The sequence below is a fragment of the Melospiza georgiana genome, chromosome 7 (genome assembly GCF_028018845.1).
Source record: "Melospiza georgiana isolate bMelGeo1 chromosome 7, bMelGeo1.pri, whole genome shotgun sequence".
Taxonomy (NCBI): Eukaryota; Metazoa; Chordata; class Aves; order Passeriformes; family Passerellidae; genus Melospiza; species Melospiza georgiana.
In genome coordinates this window covers 24578118-24605458 of record NC_080436.1, presented here as the reverse complement: position 1 = coordinate 24605458, position 27341 = coordinate 24578118, and the positions used below count along the sequence as shown (strand labels likewise).

Here is a 27341-nt window from a genome sequence, read left to right as displayed (position 1 = left end):
TCTTTTTAATTTAATTTCTGTTTTTAATAAGAATCAGTGTATGTCATCATCATTACCAATACAACTACCAACACCTCCAGAGTGCAAACTACTTTTATTTTGGTACAAATAATCTGTTCTTCAGTCTCACTAGGTTACAATTCCAGATTTCCCTGAGAAGTAATCAAAAGCAGCAAAACCAGATGCAAGCCCAGATATTTTCCCATCTCCTACCGTTGTCTGTCCTCACAGGACCAGATGCTTTGCACAATGGACATACACAATTTAGTAAAGTGTGAACAAATGCCTTGTGAGTTTCTTGGACAATGTTAATTTCAACAGAAAAAAGCAGTACTTTATGAATAGGTATTTGGCTTGTAGTGTACAGGCTCTACACAAATGTAAATGCTTCTTAGAACTAAAAATAATCAGGAATTCAAAATCTTAATGGACAGTGACACACAAAAAGATTTTGGAAATGATTATTTTTCAGCTACCCAATTTGTTTTTCCCAAGAGTAGTTATTTCCTGGTTCAGACAAAGATAAGCTGTGGGGACAGGGAAGATATGTTTTTAGAATCAGGAAATGTTTGCTTCCTTCTGCTCTTGCTTTGTAGAGATGTGAATAACCTCTATCCATTCCTTAGAAGCTGACTGGAATTCAACAGGAAAGAGTCCCGTTAGCATCCTACAACTATTTTTATCACATCTTCCAAAGGTTTTTCAATTAATATGATCCTTGTTGCACAACAAATTGATTATTTTAAAAGCAAGAACCACTGCACAACATCTTTAAGCAAGACCCACTGCACATCGTCCTGCACAGTTGACCTTGCATTTTAATATCTCTGGGCATTTTAAACATTTCAGAAATATTACAGCTGACACTAAAGCAGCTTTCCCAATGTGGCTTTTTAGTGTCTTAATGAACAGACTTTCAACAGCTGCTTGAAGGTGTGTTCTCTGTCAATTTTAAATCAACAAATATGTAAGGGCATGTTATTTTACTTTTACTTTATAAGATTAAGAATATTGCAATATGTGAAAAAGGGGTACTTTAAAAAGTTATACTTCAGTACTATGATGACACAGTCATGGGGGGGAAAAATTAAAAATAATCCGTTAAGTATGCACACACACATATGCACACCCACTCCCAGCAAAAAGCTTTTGGAGTTGGAGGGGAAGGCTCTCATATTATGCCCTGTAGTATAGAAATCTTTACATTAAGGTTTTGGGGGCTCTTTTTTTTTTTTTTTTTTTTTTACTTTAAAAGAAAGAAAAAGGCAAATTCTGAAGGATGAACCTGCAACTTCTGTTCTAGGCTCTGACAAGTTGATCAGTATCTGAGGCCTCAGCTGCTCCACTGAGGATGTGAATTCAGACACTTGGCAGAGCTATGATTAATAATCACCCTCTCTTCAGGGAGAGATTTTTGTCAAAGCCCTCAGTTTTGGCCTATCCTTGCTCAGCTGCAACATGATTTTTACTACTAAACATATGGCACCTAATTTCCATTTAATCTTCCATAGGCTAACAAGAGAATGCTGCTCAGTGTTATGGTAGGGAGAGACAACAGCTCCAGACGCTGAAAAAGGAGAGGGCAATAGCAGCTAAAGTGGCAGAGCTGACCTCTTGCTCTGCACTGGAGATCAGCTTTCATATTTCACAGACTCCTAAAGATTCTCATCAACCTAATGACTCTTATAAAAGCCAGAATACAAACATGCTGGTCCTAAATTTGTTGATTGCATAGCTATTTTAACTGTAGACACAGGATGTCACATGCTGCAAAGAAAAATGGAATTTCAAGCAACAAATTGTGAAAAATGATACTGTTCTGTCCTTCTTGCTGCCTCTGCCCCTGCAGTAACCCAACCTGACTTCTGACAAGCTGAGGTGATTTTGCATAATCTCTGAACCATCTGCTAGGCTATCTGTCAGTTCAGTAGCCTTGTTACTTTACAGTTTATAGGTTAAGCAGGATAAATAACTTATCAGAAATACAAACAGATTTGCCTCTTTGACACACTTTGAAGTGCAAGTATTGTCTAAGTAATCACAGCTTGCTTACTCCTATATGGAAGAAAAAGAAAATAAAAATCAAAGTAAAGCATTAAAACAAATGTCTATTCTTTCAGAAAAGGAAATTGTTTATCATAATCTTCACAGTTTATGAAATCAATAGCACAGCAAAACTAAAGTGATTTTTCCTAACTAATTTTTGCCTAAACTTTTTGAAGATTTTTCTCTTTACCCATTTAAAAACACACATATGAAGTATTTTTAAATGTGTAAACTATGCAGAGTTACGGTTTTCAAACATCTGTTTGCAGGGACACAATTGCTGGTTGACATTAAAAGTGCTGTTTCCTGCCAAAGATCTATTGAGCTTGTTAACCAATGAGAGTGAAATACCACTCTGGTTTTCCTTATAAATTATGTGGCATTGTTCCTTAGAGAAAAATTTTTAAATATGCAGTGATGTGTGCAAATCAGATAGAATGGTTTAGAAACTAATTTGCCACTATTCTGCTTCTAATATAGAATATTGTAATTTATGTGAAGTGTTCTTCCACTGAAAGCATTACAGAAAGTTTCACCATAAGACACAGAACTGAGGATCCTTTGCATGAAAATAGTTTGCAGTTATTCAGATTATCAAACAATAAATCTCAGAATTATCATAAATTATCATAAATCAACTAACATGCATTAAGATGATTCAAACAAGAAGCTGCCAGTAAATGCTACAACATCACAAAAATCAAGGAGTGTGCTTCTCAGTGTCTGCCTCACAAAGCAGGCTGCACTTCCTAATCTCTGCTGTCCAGCATCCAGTCCAGCAGTTCTGGAGAACCCTGACTTTACAAAAAGAAAAAAAAATATTCAATTAAAAGATACTTGGAATTTTTGGCTAATTCGCTTTTTAGTACTGCCATCACTCTTACTTAAAACACAGGATCATCTACATTTTCTGCAGCAATTTGATGTGCAACTACTGACAAGGCTATTCCAGAATACGGGAAGAGGTTACAGTTTCCTACTGTTACAAGATGGAAGAACAAAACCATGTTATTTTAAGAGAGCAAATGGTCTGTGTTTGTTTTCTTACCCTAGTGCTACAGAATGGACACAAATTATGTACTGAAATAAAAAATCTGCATTTTTCACCCAACTGAAAGCTTGAAACAATATTAATTGCAAATAAATTATCATAGTTTCTGTGGCTCCCAGAAAGAATATAAAAGACATGAAAGCATGTCTATTTTACATGGGCACAAAAGATACAAGTTGGTTTTTTTTAATAATAATTCATTTGCAAGTATAGCAAGAAAGTAACAAAAAGGTTTAAATTACAATGTTGAAATTTTGTTTCTACAGTCCAGTGATTTTTTTATCCTTTTCTTTATACTGAGAAATGATCACTACTCAGGACAATGATTTGGAAGGATGAAATTAACCCAGATGAATGTTAATATGTATTTATAAGCCAAGCTCATGGCAGGTCTGCAGATGTGCATGTATTGATTTACCACTGCTCGCTGTTTTAATCTGAAAGTACAGCACTACTTCCACGCTCAATCATAAATCTTGGCAAATTTCAGCCTCACTGATTTTGCAGAGCCTACAGTAACAGCTTGAAAGAATAAAAGTATGAAGACATAACAGAGCAGTTCCTGTTATTCATAACTCTTTCCTCTTCCCTCTGTTAAACAGTAGAGATCAGCTTGGGAGCATAAATGAGCCTCTCTACCTGAAGACATTTTATTTTTCAATTCCTCCTCCTCCATCCAAGGAAGCCAAATTCAGTCATTGTCAGCACATGATGCATTGTCCATTATTTTGGCTATTCCTAAGCATATTTCTTTTTCTTGTGGGAGGGAATTAAGGAAAAGGCAAAGGGAAAATAAAATCATTTATCTACACCTCCCCTTACTTTTTTTTTTCTTGTTTAGTCAGAACAGTGTAAATCAAAATGATTTTATCATTTGGCTACAGGCTTAGCTAGTGTGAGATTACCTCCTCTCTGGATAGATAGGCAGACACCTATTAATACCACAAGCCTACGTACTTGCAGAGGATTACTCTTTAATTTATTCTTGCATATCAATTTCATTTCTGGTGAAGGTTTCTAACCAAGTCTTATACATCCAGTTTAAACAGATGATGCCTCAAGGAAGCCATCACTCTAGAAAACCATGAGATTGAGGACTGCCATAAAAGGGCACTTTCAACCACACCCCATTTGCCAAGCCTCGATCCATCTGCCAACTCCGAACTACAAAAAACTATTTCACATTTTGTGAAAATGACATATATAAAAAGTACATACATCTATATGTACATGCATACATAATGTTTTGTGTTGCACTGAAGATGTTTTGTTGCTAGTATAATGCCTAGCATTGATAACTTTTTTAACTACATCAACATATTTTGTATGTTTTGCCCTCTGGCTTTGTAACATTAAGACAACTGAAAAGACAAGAGGATTTCCAACACTTGGTCTGCTGGGTTAAAGCACACTACACATAAAGATAACTGTTTGTCCTTACCTCTAGCTTGCACTAATTTAACACCCCATCTCAGAAAGTGTTGGCTGCCTCTCTTCTGTCTGGAAGGCTGGAGGGGGAAAGTCTCTATGTGTTCAAATAACTTCCACTTTCTCTGAACTGCATTTTAAAGTGGTTCTTCTATGAAATACTCATAGTAACATCCTGCCTTCAATAGCTATTCTATACTGGGATTAACACCTTGTAATGAAGACACTACAATAAATAAAGTACAAACTCCTTTAATTTCTGGTAACTTAATGTCAATCTTATTAGAACAGAGCTAAACGGACAAATTACTCAAAATCACTGCTAAGCCTTCTGGATGCCTTGTCCCCTTAATAGCATGGCATGTAGACTTTATCTCTATTTGAATCTGCTTCTGCAGCCTCAAGTCCCAGCTGTGCTGAATAGCAAATAACTCCATTTCAATAGGGAAGATGGTTGTACTAAAGTAGTTCTCTCCAGGGGTCAATATACTTCAGAAGGGCATTTAAGTGGCTGTATGTTATTGAGCAGAAACATCAGCTCACATATTATTGATTGTAACTGCACGGCTCTGTTGAAAAGATGCCTGCAGTAGTATTAAGTGCTGAGACAGGGATAGAGGAGTGTTATGCATTAAAAAAACTACTATCCATCTGTTGCCAAATTTTAGATAGATGAGCAATCACAAGCTGTAACACAAAATCTAAAGTGCAACCTCTGTAGCTGATGCATCAGGGTCATATTCAGTGACACTTCCTCAGTTTCACACTGCTTAGATGATCTTTTGAATATTGACTGAGGAAAGCAGGAGGCAGAGTTTGATTTCTGCAGTTTTGCAAAGAGTATGCAATAGATACTTACATAGAAATCTGCTTTTGGTAGCTTAAATGTACCCTTTTCTTTAAAACATCATTAATCTGTTCAGATCCCATCACTGCAGCAGCCCAGGACAATGGCAGCCCTCTGGAAGCACTGCACCATCAGCCCACTGAGCCCTGAGCAGCAGCCAGGGCTGCAGGCCCACACTCTGGGCACCCCCAGACTGCCCTGCAGAACACACAGAGCCCTGAGCCACAGGTGATCCCCAGTCCCTCATCTCCAGTGATTTCTGCAAAGTGACCATGTAAATACCATCATGGAATGGTAAGCCCAGTGTCCCAGACTGCAACTTTGGCAGTGTGCCCAAGGAAGCAGTTGGATCACTGGGCTTCACAGAGAACACAGATGATAGAGGTTAATCCTGGTCTAGCAGGGAAAACCCAACCCAAAAGTATTTGTGCAAAGGGGGGAGTCAGCTGGGCTCAGAGAAAATTAAGATCCTCCAGTTGCTGTGTCAACTGCAAACCTGGACGGAAACTACATTAAGCAGAATAAGATATACAGTCAAAAGTTTCTTAAAAGGAGCGTCTGTGGGAGTTTCACAAACCCAGAACATCGGCAGCCACAGAAGGAATTAGTCAAAAAACCACATTATTACACAGAATCAAGAAAAATCAATCAAACACTGCATGACTGCAAAGTTGATAGGCAAGCTTGAAGTCAGTAAAGCCAATCCATTATCACCACCTTTCTTGAACATACTCAGCATTACATGCCAGCAAGGAAGCTTGTATGACATGATCACAGTGTTTCTGGGCTTTACAGACCTTTTTGTTTCAGAGAGCCTGAGATGACTATTTCTTTGCCTGCAAGAGGGCAGCAGAACAAGCTTTTCTCTTAGGAATGATAAAGTACTACAGGAAAGAAGCTGTAACTTCTGAGGATCAATCTCCATGCCTACACTTCAGGTTTTAAAATAGTGAGCTTTCTAATTTTTCCAATCAATTTAATTAAACAAGATGCCTAAAGTAATTCAAGTAGGAACTTTAAAATACTTTATATAAAAACCATTCAGAGGCAGGGAAATAGAATGGATACAATTATCACATAGGAAAGGACTGAGACTGGAAAGAGGCAAAGGCTATACCCAGTGTCAGAGAGCCACCCCCTAGTAAAGAGTTAAATAGTATCTAGGTCACTCTAAAGTCTTTCCTGCACACCCTCAGCTCACTGTATATCGGAAACGCTGTGTGGGAAGGCCAGGGAAATAAACTCACAGACCAAGTATGACTCAGACTGCAGTAATTTAATGATACTTTTATTCCCTTAAATTATCTTTGGGATTAAAAGAATCCACACCCTTAACATGGAACCAAATCACAATGAAAGGAAGAAACCACAAATTAACAGATCTTAGTGTTAACAAAAGGTATCTAGAAACAATTAATTATTAATGGCAAGGAGCGAAACCTCTCCTAGAACATACTATATGGTCAGAACAGCAGAAGGTGAAGAATTTGAACCCCAGTCAGATGTTCTTCTGAAAGCCTAGTGAGGATGATCTCAGTAACAGGAATGTCAGAGAACTGCCTGCCAAAAAAATAAAGGAGAACTGTCATAGCCAAATGCTGACCTCTACTACTAGGGGAAAGCAACTTGAGAGAAACAGCCTCACATTTCCTCCATCACTGAAGAAGTTGAACTCAAGAGCTGTCAAATCTCTTTGGCACAAGCATGAACAGAAGTATTGAGTCCTAAAGAAGGCAGAACACCAGTGATCCAGATCCAAATACAAATCTAGCAAAATTCTTGAAGGGAAATTAAATTTCTTGTAAATTCTCTCCCCCTGAAAAAAGCAAAAGTTTGGAAAAAACACTAGTGAGCAGAAGAAAGCATTGCCCTCAGAACTACCTCCTGACTACAACACACAATTCTGAAAATTTAGTCTTTCCTCTGCACTTTAAGCTGCCTCCCCATCTCTCGCTTATGGAAAAGACAAAACAAGGCACAGTAACTACCAGAAAATGAAGAGCAAATCTAAGATGCCCTAAAGGCACTCATATATTTTCTATCACAAGGACTTGAAAAATCTTCATAGAGAGAAACAAATTAATTTCCCCTTTTTCATGGCAAAAATTTAACTGATTTTGTTGTAGTTATATAAATAGCAGTGGATGCCCTTTTCAGTAGAGTTTCTATTAGTATATCATTATAACATTCTAAAGAATTGAGCATCTGGCTTCACAGCTATATATTTAGATGTACTCTGCTCCGTTTCTAATTAAACTGTATTTTTTTTTAAATCCCACGAGATAAAGAAATGAACAATGTTCCCAAAACCTATATTCACTATTAGGATACCGTTCAGTAACCAGTTACCTTTAAGAGTCAAGTTTTGCTTCTGCTCACCTTTCAGCTAAATCCAGATCAGTGAGCCTCTGCTCCTCAGATTATCACCTTGATCTCAGTTCAAGTGTTAGATGGGAAATAGTTACCAGCGGCAGTCAGAGCTGTCCCCTCTTCCTGGAAGGGCCACTCTTTTAAAAAATATTTAATGACATTTGTGAAACTGCATAATTCAGAGTGAGTGTCCTAGACTTCAAAGAGAATTAACAAATATATAATTAATTAAGAAATAAATAAAATGTGAGGAAAAAACCTTCAGAATTTCCCATGGAACAAAGTAATATGCAATTCACTTGGGAAGAACAGAGGACTGGGACATGTTCTTGTGTATTTTTAAAATGTCATAACTCTGAATATTTGGAAGATGTTCAAAAAGAATTGATCCTAATTTACATTTAAAGTGTACATTCATGCTGAGGCCTTTGTGTGATGATGGACTTTTCAGCAGCAGTCCTGGCACAAGAGTCTTTCACTGCTAGTACTGTACCTCTGTTCCGAAATGTGGAAGCCCTGTAAGCTGTCACAGAGAAAAAGGAACAGAGAGCAAGACTTTCCCTCTCATTATTTGAGATCATCAAAATGTAGCACACAGACTTTTGGCAACAAATAAGCCTTAGCAATAAAACTTAAGACAAAGCCTTCCATACAATAAAAAACATGTAGCTTCAAGTATGGGAAATGTAAGAGTTTAAATACAGGATCTCTGGGGAGGAGGGGAGGAAAGGCAAATGATTTACAAAGAGACCTTTCCAGATCAACAGTACGACAAGCAGTGATGAGGAAAGGAAATGCACACTGCTACATCAGCTCGGCTGGATACCCCACCATGCTGATACCCTCAGGCCTTGAAGGGAAAGAGTCTCTCTTGTCTCTGCCAAATGTCTTCTCCAGAACTCAGCCAAGGCACTCAGGCTTAACACAGAGGAGATTTCTGCCTGGGGTACTGCACAGCACAGGTTGAAAAGAAAAAGAAACCACAGTGCAGTGCCAAAAGAACCAGACATCGTGGAGTTCATCTGGCACTCAGCACCACAGAGCTCAGCCCTCACCACCAGACGAATCCTCCCTGTGCACTCTGGAGCAGGGAGTGACTCCCAACCCCGGCTGGCAGCAGGAGCAGCGGGTCCTGGGCGCTCTGGGCTTCCCAGGATCGGGGCTCTGGGAGCACACGGCACACAGACAGCTTCAGTCAAGCTTGCCATCATCTCTGGGGCACGGGGAAGCATTTCTGCTTGTGAGCACAGCATCTCTTTGGGCTTTGATATATACACTAAATGAAATTATATAGTGAACTATAAAACTGTGCTTGTCTCCGCACTCCAAAAACTCTTCAGTTACCCTTTCAGCAAAGTCCTTGAAACCAGAAGTAAGTAATTTGCATCTTTTTTAAGTCTTTAGATTTATTTCTGACATGAAGAGTTTGAAAATAAAAGATTTGAGGTTTCTCATGTATCTGTACTACCCTGTATGAAGCTCTTTTCTTACCATTTTAGATCTTTTATTAACATAACACTCATTTCAGTATTGCATTCACTCAGATGTTAAAGTCCTTATTAATGCAACAGAATAATTGTTGATACTTTGAGAAGACTTGTGAAAGCTTATTAGTGACTGCACGTAAGCCAAAAAGCAGCACTAGGATTAGAAATATTAATAATGTGTAAAACCTAAGCCCACAATGTTTTCCTAGGAAAAATACTGACTCAGACTCTGTCTTCTAAAGATAACATATAAAATTACACAACTGCACAGAATATGGAAAACAAGCATTTAAGAAGAGCACACATTTTAGGCTAACATATTTCAGTTAAGATGTCCAAAATGATCTGTTAATTAAATCTAATTATTTATATCCAAAAGTGAAGTTACGCACATTTTGGTGGGTAATTTTTATCTTCTGGTAAAATAAGTAAGAGAAGAAATGGAAATGTAAGGTGCAGGACACGAGTATATATTAGAACATATTTCTTCCACTGCAATTGATTCTGTAAATTATTAACTCAACTCACACAGGTTGTTTCAAGTAGAATATTTGTACTAGTAACTGTGTCAAAACAGACCCCAGATTGAAGTATTTTCTTTTTGAGTTTTCACTTGTGTTTTTTTTCCTCTGTGTCTACATATCATAACAATATCAACATTCAAATTAAAACTTGACTTTTTTTTCCAAGGTACAGCACATCTATCTACAAAGATCAGACACTTAAATGATGAAATGCTAATTCTTCTCTCAGTAACCCTTTAATGATTTAATTTTCTACAGAGTTTGTCTGAGCCTTGAGTAAGGCAACTGCTCAAATTGAACTGAGGCAGCTAATATTTTCTGAATGCCAAAACAGGGTAAAATTTTAGGAGTTGGGGGGAAAAATTGAGGATCAAGTCTTAATATTCAGTGGAGGTATTTTTAAAGATAAACATTGTTTTCTCTATTTCCTCAGTTACACATTTCATTGGAGATAGCAAGATCTGAATTAAATTAATGATATTCAACTAGTTCACCAATATTTGCTACTGCTTTCATTCTGCAGGTAAATATGAGTATTTATTATGTGGGTTGCAAATTGTTAAAGGCTGTTGTTTGTCAACCCAAAATGTAGCTCAGCAATAATGTGGGTAAAAAAAGGTTAAAAGGTCTTAAAAAAAAAAAAGAGTGGCCTTATAACATGTCAACATCAGGAGTTAGCATTAGAGAAATCAGAGCTAAGCAGAATGAACCTTTAGCAAACAAAGTCAAGACTTCACAAGATTGCTACAAGTTTTGTGATAACGGGGTATTGGTCATTAGATATAAGAACATGCTTGCAAATACCAATCCTGACTTCTACTCTGAACGGTTTCCTGAAGAAAAGGACAAGCTTGATGTAAGCACACTGAGGCAAAACCAACTTGGGCTCTAAGCTGAGTCAGTTCTGGACTGGTTTCTGACCGAGACGCCTGCCTAAGAGGTCTCTGACAGAAGGGGCAGTTTTTGGCTTCATGGAACCCACCAAAAAGCCTGATTAGTACTTGTTAACATTTTTATTAGTCCACCGGAATTAAACTGTCCCCTTCAAAATGTTCTTGAATTACTGGTTATGCCAGTGAGTAACTGCTGCTATCACTTCCATCTGCATCAGGTCCCAGCCATTGTGGAGCTGGGGACTGGGACTCTGATCAAAGACATTCCAACAGCTGCCACTGGACATTTCTTTCCTGCAGCTCTGCGGTTGCATCTCTGCGCAGCAAATACCCAGCCCTGCACTACCAAATCAGCTTTTTGTTTTCCAAGAAGAGATCTTAAATGGTGGTAACTTTTACCAAATCTGTTTTCCCAGTGTTCCTTTCACAAGCAGCTGCGGCTGAAACATTCCTTCCACTTTCTTCTCCTCCCTCGCCCCCACTTCCTCAAGGAAATTCCATGGGATCACCATTCCTCTGGCCTCACACTGCAACAAAACTCTCATCTCCCAGGGGACAGGGAGTTTTGCAATCACTGGATCTCCACATCTGCGAGCACAGGCAAACACAGAGTTCCTTTGCAGTTCTCTATTTGGATTACTTGTTTTTTAAACAATGTGCTCAGGGGAACTGCTTTTAAGTTAGGCTAAGTGAAATACTGACTTAGAAAAACCACAGTCTTTGCTTAATAAAAAAATTGAAAGAGAAAATTAAAAGTATATTTGTTTTAAATTTGAGGCATGTTAAGAGACTATCTGCATCTGGAGGATAGGACAACTTTTCTACTTTTCTCTCAACTGCAATTTCCCTGAAAATATCTATGAGTCCCTAATAACATTCAACATGAAAGCATTACTGTAAAAAAACACCCTGGAACTTCTCAGAGAGAATTACAGTGTAGATTTCATTTGATCATGAATGTAAAGCTGTCTGAATTTTATTTCTAGCTAAATAAAGTCCAAATATTGAGAGGAAGATAGAGAGTCTTCCTTCACATCATGCCAGGCTAGACACTTCATGACATGACTGCTGAGATGTGTTGCTAAACAATAAAAAGGAAACATTTAAACCAAACATCACATCTCCAGGCCAATCACAGCTCCCATGGCATACCAAGCAAATGCCTTGCTACATGTGGCAGTCAAGCCCTGGCAAAAAGGAGCATTTCAGCCTCCACATCAGGCCTACATTTCTCTGTGCATCTGGCAAAAGGAACATACAATAACGAATCCTATTTCTTTTCAGCTGTAGAAATGAGATACGTATTTTTGACAGGAACCTCCCAGGAACCTCACCAGCTCAGACAGAAGCCAGCAGAGCCGGTTTATACACCACAGTGGCAGGCCACTCCTCCTCTGACAGTCTGTCTGGTTGAGAAACTGGGTGCATCAGCTGGGCAGAACACAGTGGAGATGAGCTAAATCTGGTCGCAGGGTTCCTGTGGGTGTTTCTCTACTGTGTTCCACATCCTGCACAGGCAACAGCACTGGCACAACCAATGAATGCATCCAGGGAGCACACCTTCACCACCCTTGGGGGTATGTTTGCTCTGAAGAGCAAAACTGAGTGAAAAGTACAGTAAAGGAAAACCTACTGCAGCTAACACAAACCCCAAACCATGCCACATTCCTTGAACAGGGAATAAAGGTAAAACGTGATGCTGGTATTATACAAACAAGCTGAACAGTACAAATCACATCCTGCTCAATCACTAAGGAATCTCTCTCCTCCTAGAACCAAATATTATTTTGTAAACCTGGTGTTATTTATTCAGATGAGTATGAAATCATACTGTTTTTAAAAATGCACACATAACTCTGAAAAAAAGAAATTTGCAGAGGGCTTCTTTCTACCATAAAAGCTAGAACAATAGATAGGCTCCTACTACAAAACAATCAGGATTAATACTGTTCTCAAAGGGAACAGTTTCAGAGACACTGATGTATCACATTTAATTATATGACATGAAATCCTATTCCACATAATTATGAATGCAATACCTCACTGCAGACAGCAAACCATGAAAGAAAAATGCAAGAAAAATGGAGAAAAGGGGAAAAAGGAATAAAGAAAAAATACTTTAAAGAGAATTGGAGAAGTTGGCTTTGAAAACTTCCATTCCACTTCCACTTAGCCACTTAGGCGTTGTGTTCATGTGCTATAACTATTTCTAAGCAGCAATGACCTGCCCAGATCACTCTCCCAAGGAGTTAAATGCAACAGATGTTCAGACCATTTTCTAAAGTCCAGCCTTTTTTTTTTCAAATGAGATATGCTGTGTGAAATTAACAAATTTCTTGATCTTAAGTAACCACAGTGGTGCCAGCTCCCTGCTACAGTAAATGTCTGAGCTCCAATTCACCTCTTTTAAGTCCTAAGTATGTTTGAAGGCGATGAGAAATGGCAACATGGGAGAGGTCACAATTACACAGCAAAGAACATGGAAGCATTAATATATTAATGAATGTCACATGACAATGAAAATACGTCCTGTGTTAATAACAGGGAATTGAAACAACTTCCAAGTTATCTTGCCTCAAAACAGGGAAACATCGGAGTATATAACTAAGTATGTTTTGGAAACAAAGCTGTATATCACATCTGGGTCATATGTTTCAACAAAACCATTAGCCTGCCAGTTGTTTTAGCTGTGCCTGTGTTCATGATGCTGAGTATTTGGCAAGGAACCCTAAACTACTCTCTCAACAAGACAGGTGATTTCAGAATGCACATATGCAAAGGCAGCCACTGCAAAGCTCTGCTTCTGTGTGCAGACCATCCTGGCACAGAACAATGGCCTGCTGTGGTAATTCTATATTTTGTTATCTTAAAGCAGCTGCTTTGCTGAATGTAATCCCATTAAAAACCCACAATATGACCCTACAGTGATAACTTAAGGAGGAAGGCCAACTAAGTGAAACTGTCCAAAGGAAAAAGCGATTTCAAAAATATCATATAGACTACGAACAGCTTGATACAAGCAGCAGAGTGTGAGAAAACAGGCTGGAAGGGAAAATACCAAAGGGTGGGCTGACCAAATGATTTATGCTGAACTGAACAGAGGAGACTTGGGTTAAGCCTCAAAGCTTGAAATCTCACCCAGGGACTGGGGATTGTCAGGAGGATGAAGGGTCTGCTGCATCATCCTCATTTAATGATATACACTTCACAAAAGGAGGTTTTTGAAGAAACAGCATTACACAGACACAAAGCTGCTGCAGGCCAGCAAGTAAATCATAAGCTAGACAGTGGAAAGTACAGGGCTTTGGAACCATGTGGCTTCAGCATAAAGGTCATCCTCAGCAAAGCACAGTGCTTAGTGAGAGTCTGGAAAGCACCTAGAAAACATGTCAAAGCAAGTTACAAACTCCTGGCTGAATCTGCTAAGACCCAATCACGTAAGTCCCTAATCAGATAAGCAGGCTCAACAATTTCAGTGAATAACTGGAATGGACTTAATCTTGCATCTTCAGATCCAGATATTCAATAAGTTAAAAGAAATTCTTAAGAGTCACGAATAAGAAAATACAGTTAAAGCTTAAATAATATATTCAAAATCCATCTGTAGAGCTGAAGAAAGCATATCAAGTACTGACATCCACACCAGGAGAAGGGAGTGCAATTAGGCATGGCTGAAGTAAACACTGCTTCAGCAACCCTGTCAAACCAGCTCTTCATGGCAGAGGCTTGCTCAGTGCAGCAGATCCCATGCAATGGCACTCCATGGTTGTGAAAAGAAACCACATAGCAGAGTCAGGCAGCTTCCTGCAGACTTTCCCAAACCTCACTGGCTCCTGTCCTCTGCTCCTGTCCTATTTAGCTGATTGCTCCTGTCCAGCCTCCCACAGAAAAGACAGGACCTGTGGGCCACTGCATGGATTGCTTTGCCTACTCCCACATCCCTGATGGGAAGCTCTTATGGCCAGGGCTGACTCACATCATTTCCCCCTGACACTCCTCTGGTTCTGGGCTGACTGTTATGACATCCTTGTGACAAACAATACCTACTTCAGTCCTCCCCACACTTCTGCCTCTGGCACAACTGATATGAAGAAATTTGCTTTCTCAATGCAGAACTGGAGTAGCAGGCTCAAGTTTGAATGAACTATTCAGAAATATGGCAACTTCAGTTCCCAAACAAAAGCCAGAAATATGCTCTGAAAAACAGCCGTGCTCCCAAGCCCTCACAACAAAAACATAATGTGTTCTTTTCAACCAGGAAAAGAGGAAAAGAGCTTCTCCTGATAGAAAAACAGAAACGACCAATCAGTTGAAGGTGGAGACAGATTTGTAGACATGTATACTGGCAAATTGTGCTCTTGCCAGGAAAATACTTTTCCACAAAGCTGGTGAACGTTTGTTCACTGTGTTCATAAATACTGCACAGCTGTGCTACAACAGGAGAGCAAGCCCAACACTTCCATAATTGATAAGGGGTTTTTCTAGTGATTCACCAAAAAGAATTAAACTAAGTAAAAACATGGCCAAAATTAGCACTGTTGTCATGAGAAGAACAATGCAAATCCCGACTAAATCAAATAAAACTCACAGTATAACAATCTCCCCCACAAGAAATCTGTAGATTATTTGAGCTTGTATTCTGAGGGATTCTGTCAAAAGCAATCTTTCTCTACCATAACCATCACTGAAAATAACTTTTCAGTAGAGCATATATGATACCAGTCCATGACGATCAGAAGGAAAAATCTCTGCAGATGGGATGTTTCTGGTACTTGCAGTGACATTGATGCTTTTCAACCATTATTTCCTCAACCCACAGGTGTTTCTCTGTCTTGCCTGACATCAGCCAAAAGACACAAAACAAGCCAGTGACCTTTTTATGTACATCCACCAAAATCTGCTTATTGCCAACTAGCAAGATCATTTCTACAAAATGCAGAGCAGACTTTCTATCTATTCTTAGCACCAAGCACTGCAGTGGACACTGTCTTAGGATACCAAGACCCACTTCATATGGAGAAAAGGAGCTAAAACTACTCTAAAAGCCTCTCAGTAAAATCTTAGGAATTTGGAAAGAGACAAAACAATATTTCAGAGACCTGGAGTAAACAACAGTCTCTTCATTGACTTCTGTGTGTCCAAGATTCTATTTTCCATTTATTTTGTATTATCTCAGCTTAAACAATGAACACGGCAGGTTCACTTGGAAGAATATCTTGCCCTCTACATCCTAGAGGCTTAGGCAGATTTGCAAGAAAGAAAAGGTTTGCATCTGAAACTTCCCATGGTCTACAAAAGTGGATTACTGAGCTTCAGTGAACAGGGAGAGAGCTGCCATTTCTGTCTTACTGCCAAATCCAGTTAGTTGCTCAGGGATTATGTTGTCCCCTACCTAAAGTTTCTGGACATCTCACTTGCTTCCTGAGCAGAAATGGAGAATGGAGACAATCTCCTTTCCTCTTAGGTAAAATTCTTAGAAGGAAATATCTCACAGGAATAAATGTCATAACCTTCCACGCCTGTAAATTCACATCAGAATTGATTTTACAAGTTCATGGCTGAAGTTTTTGCCTGTTCTTTATTTATACAATTCATATTATTCCAACTACAATTATATATTGAACAGCAACAACAAAATCAGAATATTTGGTTATTTAAGAGGAAGAGGACCAGATACAGCAAATTATGAAAAATATTTTTTCTAGGTTGTTCATGCATCAATGACATCTGAGACTGTGCAAACCAAAATGTCTTCAGAAAGAAATTAAGGAGCTATAGTAACCACTGCACAAATAGTAGCTACTGGGGTGGTTCCAGTGCAAAATAACCTCACAGCTCTGTCCTAACATAACATGAGTGCACAGGCCAAGGTTTCCTCATCAGTTCAAAAGACAAAAACGGGAAGGAAAAATCCACTTCTGTAAAACATGCATTTGCAACTAAAATTCAAGTTACAGGAGGTCATTGTCACATAGGGAGCCGTAAAAATGTTTAATTTATCAACAAGCCTTTTCAAAGATTGATTATGTATTCTCTTCTCTGCAAAACACAAGGATTTAATTTGCTATTGAAGAAATAAGCAAAGAGATTTTTTTTCTTTAAAGATCTGAGAGCAAGCTGTTTTTATTCTAATACTAAGATGACTTCTATGTGACTACTACCCTGAAAGTCCATTTTTTTAAATTAAAAAAGAAAATATCCTCCATAAATAAGGTATCAGATTTTTTTTGCAATATACAAAACCAAAGGCACTTCACATAAGCTCAGATCCAAATCTTACAGGTTTTGCTATCAATTTTTATTATTTGTGTTGTGCTCTATTTTTGAATACTCCTATTTACTTATCTGCTAAATGGAACATAAAATTATTTTTTAAATTGCAGCAGTAGCATTAAATTCAAATCTTAATAATTCTTCATCCAAAATGACAGATTTGGATGTTTTCCTACATGTAGTATTGAAAATTTATCTGAGTACTTTTGATTTCAAAATAATCCAGACAGTGCACTATGAATTTCAGAAGTACTAAGACATTTTAAAAATCCAGTAAAACAGTTAAGGCTGGTGATTTTAAACAGTGTATAAACAACCCAACTGCACAGTCTTTTGACACATAACCCATATTTGAAAGTAAGAGGCATGTGTTGCTGTAAAAATTCAAAAATAGAACAAATAACTCTCTTAAGCAAAAAAATCTTAGGTTAACAACATTGCCTAAAAGCCCTCTGCTAAACCAAGTCTACCCAGAACTTCAGCCACTAGACAGGATTCATACATGGACCAGCTATTTCTAATCTTAAAAACAACTGTGCAGCAAAGTACAGCCATAAATTAGTCTGAAACTAGGATAAGCCTTCAAATGCACATTGTAGTTCACAGTGATTCAGAACAATTACTCAAGTTTGTATCAACAGATTATCTTAGCAGTGAACAGAGGAGACCCTCTATGCAGGTTCTCAATAGCAAGTTTCACATTTAGGTATTAATTTTATCTGTGATTTCAACAGCACAATGGGTAATCACAGCTTTTACAAAAGCAGTGGGTTGCTTCAGTTCACCACTGTATTCTCACTTTCTGTGCTTCACCAAAGCATCAAACAATCTTTTCCTTCTGATTGTCAGCAAAGTTGAAACCTGCCACCATATCACAGCACGAAGCAGTTTGTTTATGTATTTGGTTTTCTTCCCTCATAATCCAAACACTCATCTTGGGTACCTACTACAAGCTTGTAAGGTACGACATTATAATTTACATTTAAACGTTGTACTTACGGTTGGCATAGTTTTACCAGGTCCTGATCAGTGGTGTTTGGAGGCAGTGCTCTGATGTAAAGGTTAGTTTTACTTAATTGATCCCATCCTGAGTTGCTGCTGCTACTACTGTTGTTATTACTGCTGGTGGTGCTGGGACTAGGAGGAGCCATTGGATGGGCTGGTACAATGGACTGCTGCAAAGGAAAAAGCAGGTTAGAGTAGAGTACAGGCAGCAATCACAGCATGCACATCAGCTCATCTACAGCAGCCTGCTTACCATGGGGAGCACTGTGCTCAACCTGTTCCTAATTACCCACGGATTTTAAATACAACTGCTTTCACACCACACTTGGGACAGGATTCACAGGCACATCCTAATATCTCCAACCACCACTTGATGCATGACACAGGGTCAAATTATATATAACCTCCACTGAATATTACTCAAAGGATTTTATCATTCTTCATTGTGTCATCTCATGTGAAAATGAAATAGCAACTATTGTTCCTCTAGGTTCCAGCACGTACAAACAGTCATCACTATGACTGTTTCACATGTCGAATTGTGGCAGGCACAAAGACCATGTTCCTTCCTTAATCTATCAAAAAATACAAAAATAATTAGGAGCCTCTTTTCTATCTCTTCTGGCTTTTACTACATCATATAATACTGCTATTATTTTTTTACAAATAGAGAAGGAGCACAGATAGCTTAAGGAAAATACTTTAAATGAATGGTGTGCCTTGGGGGAACTTTCATACTGCTGTCTGTCTCCATATTTGTGGATTACTTCACAATTATCAAGAAAAAGGCTCTATACAACGGCAAAAAAAATCAAGTTTCAAAAGGAGAAAAGCACAGAAGCACTTCTACCTACTCCTCAAGGTATCAAACCTATTGCTCTTGCAATCAGACCCCAATGGAACATAAAACATCCTAGAGGAAATCTACAGTAGAGAAATCATTTGCATTAAGAGAAGTACAGCAGGGCACTGTACAAAAAGTACTATGAACCTGCATTGTAAGAGAGGAATACTTAAAAAAAAATATACTAGAGAACTGAAGTTGCCTGTAAACATCTTGTGACTCCATGGTTTTCACTGACAAAGTGGCTGCATGTGGCTCCTTTCCTGCAAAAGCCTGAGATTCCACCACACACTCATAGCAAAGAGCTGCCCCTGAATACAGAGGAAAGGCACAGGAGGGGGAAAAAATAAATTGGAATATAAAGTGAGATGCCAATGTAGACTCACTTGTTCCCACGCTAGTGCCACCCTCTTCCTTGGATTAGTACAAACAGTTGTATGGCCACAAACTGAACCCAAAAATGATCTTCCCTGATCTGGTACACCACATGTGGGCTTTGCACTGCGCAAAAGCTTTGGCTGTCACAAGGCAGGGAGCAGGAATGTGAAGGCAGAGAGGAAAGGATTAGAGTTTACCTCTGTTTAGAGCATTCATGAAACTACACGCAAGAAAAGTGAAACTACTTTGGAGATAACCTCAAGAAATTGGAGTGGAAGTGTGAGTGGGAGAAAAGTACAAAGGCATGTCTTATATCAGATACTTTATGGTAATTATGGTTTCTTTTTTGTGCTTTCCTAGGAAGGTTTTGAAATCTTCCAATTTGGCATGTTGCAAAGTTTATTATGCAGCTATAACGGCCTGGAACAGCCAACTGCAAAACTTGCTATAAAATCAACATTGATAAGAAGTAACATTGTTGCTGCCCAATTTAATTGAACTGAAAATTACAAAGAAGAACAAAATACATTCCTGATCATTTAGCATTTCATAACTAAGTATCAATATTTCATTGCCATAGGGTTAAAGATTTTTGTTGTTTTTAATAAAGATTTTTAGAAACATCAAATCTCTTCCAAAATATTTATATTTGGAATTGAAGAACTGATCTAGAATTTCTTCCAGGGAAAAAGATTAAATGCTCCCTTCCAAGTTTGCAATGGAAACACTGACGGATTTTAACAATAGTAGCACAAGTCAGTCTGTCAGACCACTCTTCTTCCAGTAACGCCAGGCAATTATTTTTAGGGTTACAAGCAATGCAGAATGACAGAGCAACTAGTTTCAAAACATTTTCACAACAGAACAAACTTAGTCTGGCACAGTGAAATTCTCTTCAAAAAGCCTTCAGTGAAGTTCTCAAAATGCAAACAGTGATCAAATGCAAAACTGCTCTGTTTACGGTTTCAAAATGTGCATGTACAGCTGCCAAAAATCTCAATATACACATACCTGTCTTCATCTAAACTGGTTTATTCTAAATTACAATGAAAGGCTAAGAGCCTCTATTAAGTTTTTCAGTATCTTTGGTTTGGTTTTGCTTTTATTTCTTACAGTGTTTTTCCCTTAAAATCTTTATCTTTCTATGTTATGAAGAACTGGAGTTTTGTAAAATCTTGTCACCAGCTGGCCAAAGGCAAGAGAGGAAAATGTGTGTCTGTGTGTAGAGAGAGCAGGAATCCTAATTCTGTCTGTCTGTAAAACATAAACACTCCATTCTGAGAAATTTAAACTTCTATTTAAACATGAAGAAGTTCTAGTGCCAGTGGTCACATTCAAACACGATGGGAATGTAAATGGGACTATAGTTGTCTTCCTAAGTTTACAGACAGAAGGTTTTCCAGTGCTTCCAGAGAGACTCATACCTTCACAAGCCTTAAAGGCTTTACAAAACCCATGTGCTGTGTCCTGCAGCTCTCAAAGCCTGCAACCCAACGACAGCCAGCCATTAAAGGGACAGCGACATCTTAAGCCATACAACTAAAACACATTTTTTACATTAAAACTTTAATTTTTAAATCTGAATCACTTTTTCCGCTCTGTTCTTCATCGACGACTACTTATAAAAACTAAATTATAGAGGTCCCTCTGTTGTTCAAAGGGGCCTTTTTTTCCAGTTCTCCTGCTGCAAAGTGTTGGTTGGCAGCGTGGCCGCGGCGCCGTGACCGCGCTGGCGGAGCCTCCTACGCTGCCAGCGCGGGCCAGAGCAGAGTTTGTCTGCTGGCCGAGTTGCATCACCTCCCCAAAAACATCAGCCAAGCCGATAAAAGCTCTCTTCTGCCTGCACAGCTGCATCCACACCTGGGCTTTCGCCAACATATTGATGTCAGCGGGGATGTATGACTTTTTTCCACACCCCTGGCTGACACACAGTGCTTTGCTGGCAAGACATTCTGCAGTGGAGACCTGGCCAAAGTTTGGGGTTGTTTGTTTAGAAACAGCTTTCACAAACCTTAACTGAGTGCTCGGTCTAAAACCTGAAATAAAACTTAGAAGTTTTGGGTTACAAACTGTAGTTTCTGCTAAAAATTCATATCAAAAGCTGTTCTTAAGTTTTTACTATATGGACCTCACAATAATCTGCAATATTGCAACATCTACAAAAATACATTTATTATTTTTTCTTCATAATCATTGCATCTTAAATTAAAACATAGAACTCAAGGATAGGAGGAATAAATGTAGGCAACAGAATGTTATTTCTTGTGGCAATATTCCTGTTCACAAGAAATACCACTGTCACACTGGTTTGCCATTTCCTCCTCAGTTTTCACTCCAAGAGGTAATTAGTGATTGTTCTTTTCACACAGCAGTTTCCTTCCTGTCATCTTCAACAAACATCTAAGCAAAAAAGGCCAGTGACAGAAAAATCAGCCCATCTGCTACATGATCTCCCCAGCCCATTCTGGAGTCAGCTGTGAGGAGCCTGCTCTCTGAGAGACCTTCCCTCCACAGCCCCTCCACAGCAATGGGAAAACCACAGGTACTTATTAGGAAAACTAAAAGCTCAGTGACTGAACAGTCCCCATGAAGTGCCTTAAAACTAGGAGAATTGTTTGCCTGTATTTCATTCTCAATATAAACCCCAAATGGGAATAACTGCAAGTACTGAAAACCAGCTGGAGAATATACTCATCTTACATGAGCCATTCCTGTCTTTCTTATAAACCATTCTATGCTTAATGACTGCAAATAAGTCAGAGCAGGATTTTGTCTCCCTAAGAACAGAAGAATCTCTTTGCTGTCAACAGATAACAAAAAAAAAAAAAAAAAAAAAAACCAAAAAAAAAAAAAAAAAACAAGACCACAAACCAAAATGGAGTAACCCCAAGAAATTCCTTTGGCCTGGGGGTTGGGAGATACTGATCCCTGCTGCCTTCAGACTACAGAATTCCAACAGAACTTCAATGAGCAGAAGATAACTTAGACAATGACTGCAAGCCATTGTCCCAAAACAGAGTATGATCACTACAGTAGCACTCTATTTAAGTCTTTTTGTGCAATAAAATATGCATATAAAGTTATATAACATGCTAGTATTTAATTATGAGTTTAATCACTCAGCCAAAGTTCCTAATGGGAAAAGTACCATGACTTTTAACAACAAAGTTCTCACACATCTACTCTGAATTCAAACCATAAATTGCAGACTACATTAACTATCAGATTTAGCCAGAATTGCTACTTGGATCATCTCATAGCATCAAAATCTCATCAGCAGTGTTTCCCTAGCCTTGCTCAGTGATTAAGCTACAAGCACCTGCTTACCCAGCCTGACTTTGCCTAACCTCCCTAATTTTGAAAGCAGCACCTTCAGTAACCAGCACTGATATAAAAATTATCATGCATTCTCTGTGGATGTGTGCAACAGTGAGGAAAAGTATTAAATCTGGATTTAATTTTTGTTAAATTGGGCCTTGGTTGTTTATTTATTAATCTACCTAACACTTCAGGTTAGAGAGAGCTTTACATGCACAATGAAAGCACGGGCTCAGTAGAATAGAAGATGCCATACCTAGTGAGGCAAGACACTGCAACACTTTGTGTACAGCTTAAGAAATAGGAACTCATTTGGAATTAAATCATGTCCCTAGAAGAAAGAACTCCTCCAAGTGTTTAACAGAAATGAGTGTTCATGGATGAAGACAGTTGCTTTATTATCTTTCTTTAAATAAGGTAACATTAAACCTTGATCACTTATTCTAAGCCGGCAAAGCGACAGCTGCAGCGGAGATGCCATTTTGAGTGTCCTGCACTATTCTGCCTCATGTTTTTCCTCATCATGTCTGAAACATTACAGCAAGCAAAACTGAATTTCTGGAGACCTCTCCAAGTTCAATTCTCAGTGGACATGAGTCAACCAGCAGAAACTGAAAGCTTTGCTGCTGCTTTACTCATATCTCCTGCCTTAGGGTAGCTTCTCCAATTGCTCTTCTTTAGTCTGTAAGCACTTGTCACAGAAAGATTCAACAACCAAATCAAAGCATTTTCAGCATGACACCAGCATGACACCAGTATAAAGAGTATCTCAGAAGCTCCAGACTTCTGCTAAAAATCTCCTCAGGCAGGAAAACCCTGATACCTGCTCCCTTTTTCTCCTTTAAACCACTGACCATAACTTCTCCTTGCATGGGTGAAAAACATGATCTCATAGTGACACTGTAAGAGTCAACAGGACTATTCCAGAAAGGGCTGGTGATCTGCACATGGCAGAAACTATGGATATTGTGTTTTGTGGCCAGAGTTATTTGCATACTGAGGATGCAAGGCTATTCCATCTTTCTTAAGGTGTTAGTGGTTCAGCCACACGGAGCAGAAACAACTACAGAGAAGATGTGGGACCCTGAGGGTGGATGCTGGCATTGGGCACAGACCCTGCCTGTTACAAATCACAGGCAAGCCAGGAGCACCTGGAGATCCAGCCCTGTGTTTCTACCAAAAACCCTGCTCTAAATGTTCCATGTCTTGATATGAAAGTACTATGCCCAGAATACTACAGCTGGGATTACAGCAATGATGTACTGCAATAAAGAGAAGGAAAATTAAGTAATCAATGAAAAAAACATATACTGAACAGGGAAGCCCCCTTGCTTTAATAGATAAGTTTTAACAGGAGCTTTACAAGATAAAAAAAATATAGGGTTATACCTTTTTTCTTGCCTGTATTTTACAGCCAAGTCCTATGAAAACTGTTTTTCAAATTACAGATAAGTCTTTTTCATACTAAAAGGAAACAAAACCGTAGGTGGATATCATCATGCATCTATGAAAATAATACAGAAAAAGTTATTTTCACTCTGATATTTGTTTTTAGTTAATACTCTCTTTCCTCTTTGTTGTACTTTAACTAATTTGAACCAATTTGCCAGTAAGAAAAATGTTTCTGGCAAAATCCAGAGAAGCAGTTAATCCATTTTTTTGAGCCATCTGAAGAAGCCCTTCCTCGAATTACAGAAAAGCATGAATGAGTAGGTACTTCTCACAGCTTCCTTTTTAAAATGCCTTCATGAAGAGTGGCTCTACCAGCAATGAAACAAGACAAAGTCTAGCACAAACCCCCAGTCATGACTCAGATCCTCCTAACAATTTCACTTCCAGACTCACCTGATTGCAACCCAAACTCATTCCCCACTGAGCTGTTTTGCTTCCTTTCCTCAGATTTTATGGCAACATAGCAGGACTGAACCTGTTCTCACCAGAAAGCAACAATTACTGAAACCAGAAAGTATTGAAGTAAATCATTCCAGCTTCTTATAAAATGTCACAGTTTCATATTTTGACAGGAAATGGAACCAGTATTATTTAAATTACACATTTAAAGCTTAATGCAACAGCAATCTTCTGCTAGCAATGAAAGCAAGCTCAAAAATCTATCTATATCTTTTCCAGGGAGACACTTGAGGAAGTATGAGCATAATCCTGGCCACACTGAAATTTATGACAAAACTCACACTGATGCTTTGAACAGATTTTTTTTTTCTCCAAGAAAAGGGTGTTTAGAATTTTTTATTGTTATTACTCAAGAAAAAAGCTTTTTTACTTGGAGCTGGCAGGCAAGATGGTAACAATAAAGCAAGCAATGAGCACAAGAAACTCCTTCTGGTTCAGGGAGCTCTTTTAGAGTCTCAGAGATAAATGAAAAAACTTCAAAGTTCCCAGGAACTTTCCACACTTACTCCATTGACTCTATCCCTTGACAGGGATTTTTTGGTGCTCCACAAACTGATTCCCCTAGTTCAGAGACAATAAAAAGTGCAGAATACACAAACCTAGCCACACTGCAGCATAAAAGCTATCCCAAAGGAGACCAAGGGGAGTGCTGAACTGGGCCACATCCTGTTCCTTTCCAGATGTCATGAACCCTCCCTTTCCCCTTCCACCTGCTCATCCTGAATCACAGCATCTGTCTTCCCTCTCAGTTTTATACCTGGATTTCCTGGACAATCCCCTGAAACAATACCTTGGTACTGTGCCCTAATTCATGACAGAATTATAGACACATATAAAGCAAAAGACTTCAGTTTCTGAAATATGAACAAGCTGCAATCCAACAGCTAGGCTGCATTTAAAGAATCTGAAAAGAAAGTCAAGATGCTGAAGTACCCAAAGAAAGAAAGCATGGTACTAAGATCTACCAGACAGACAAAAAAGCATGTCTATGTTTTTGTGGCTAGCCCTTCACGGAGCAGTAGACAAAAAAGAATTCACTGCCAACCTCCTTCTTGATTCTAGTACATACACAGGCCTATTTTCTTCAGTGAAACCAGCTAAGGCTTTTGCTCAGGATCCAGAAAGCACCGAGTATTGAATATCTAGACTATGTTGAAGTTTTTGTTCCAGCCTGAGGATTCAAATGACAATTAAAAGAAAACACATCCATTTTCAGAGAGGTGTAACTTGCATACTGATGCACCTGAAGCACCTGAAAGGTAGCAATACAAATACATGACACTCAATCCAAATAATACAATATTCCTCCCTTGCATTACACATCTCTTGGTACATGTTAATAGCAGGGTATAAAATCTTACAACATTCTCCACAACAGGAAACATTCAAGATACCCTTCACTGGAGAAATGCTTCACCTGAAACAGCAATTAACTTAGAAATAGTTTAGCCTAGATCATAGATGGTCACATCATAGCCTGCAAATCACAAGCACTTCAATGGCAGCTCAGAGGACAATACTCATGGAATTAAAGTAAAAAATTATTCAATAAGCTCTTCATAAGCATTAAGAGGTTCATAGTGGTCCCTTTGCATTGTAAATAGGACTCTGCTTTAGCATTTATTAAACAGGAAACTCCTACTCACTACCTCCATTTAAAATCTCTTCAGATGTCAGCGCACTAAGATCTGAAATTAAATAATATTATTCTCTGACTGTACTTACAGTGTAATGGAAGAAGTGGGACTTAAATGTATGGAAAATGAGAGACATGGCTTTATCCTGGACATTTTTGGCTCCCTTGTAGGAAAATACAAGAGAGCAGGTAACCATTTCTCTAAGTAAATCCCACAAAACTAAGCTCTGGCAGTGAGACTTCTGCACCACATAAGGCAGCTACTTGTGTTCAGAGGACAGACTCTCATTAGAAGAACGCTAATCTCCAGTTCTACTGCTGTTCAATTTCTCTGTCATTATCCGTTGTGAACTTTTCCTTCCAGTGTCAACAAACAGGGCCATGGACAATTTTCAATGTGATCAAAAATGTGCTGCTTTCAAGAGCTTCTGTTTGTGATGTTTAAAATGGATCCTTTTTATGGTTGTAGGTAGCTACATTTTTTAATTTCATTAGGCAATGCCATCTCTTAACTATTAGGGATGCAATCCATCACTGTATTTTGGAGGTTAATCCTGCTAAATCTGTAAAGTAGCAGAGTATATATACAGATATTTTGGCTTATTCAAGAACTGCCTGAATATCTGTACTACAAAAGCTGACAGTACAGCAATAAAACAAACAAAAAAGTATGTTAAGAATGTTTGGCCATTCTTTAGTTCTTTAAAACAATAGAGGAAGAAAAGCTTTTAAAAAAAAAAAAGTTTAAAACTCTGCACAGAAGTTTCTGAAGTATTTATTCTTCTTTCATATTGTATTAGCCTTTAGATTTCTGATAAATCCATGCAAGTATTGTCTCTTACTTAAAAAGTGTCATAGATTTCATGATGCACAGAGGAGAATTTTGCAGCTTCTTTAAAATGATTTTTATACTTCTTTGTCCTTTTTTATTATTTTCCAAACTTGGCTTTTCCCCCAAAAACGACAATGTCACCATTCTGCTCATCTGGCTATCCTATCCACCCTCCCTCCATAGACAGCAATTATAGGATAGGAATGGCACCATATTGAAGATGCATGTCAAAAGAAGCATCTGCTTTTCTGGCAAACTCCACATTGTTGGTGGCATTGGAATTATTGCTATACTGTTTGTCACAGGGTTAGACCACAGATGGCTCTTTTGGCTCACATGGGATCCACTATGTCATTTTCTGTTTATTCAAGTTAAATAAATTAAAGAACTTGTGCCCGAACATGCATGAGGGAGTCAATTCCTATCAAAATCCCTTTGTCTATGATTGCTGATTCCTTATGGGCAACATACTGCACCCAGCCTAGCAGCAGCACTGTT

The 27341-nt window shown here is 38.5% G+C and overlaps 1 protein-coding gene across 5 annotated transcripts in view; it reads right to left on the bottom strand.

Annotated features, from left to right (window-relative positions):
• The window catches only part of RBMS1 (RNA binding motif single stranded interacting protein 1), a 175137-nt gene that overhangs the window by 47159 nt on the left and 100637 nt on the right, over positions 1-27341 (bottom strand). For 4 of the 5 annotated variants that reach the window (XM_058027957.1, XM_058027952.1, XM_058027955.1 and 1 more), the window contains exon 2: positions 17919-18094. In XM_058027957.1, the coding sequence (XP_057883940.1) occupies positions 17919-18070 (152 nt within the window). In that variant the 5' untranslated portion in view covers positions 18071-18094. The remainder of the gene's footprint in view (positions 1-17918; positions 18095-27341) is intronic. The other variant, XM_058027953.1, reaches the window with a different exon arrangement.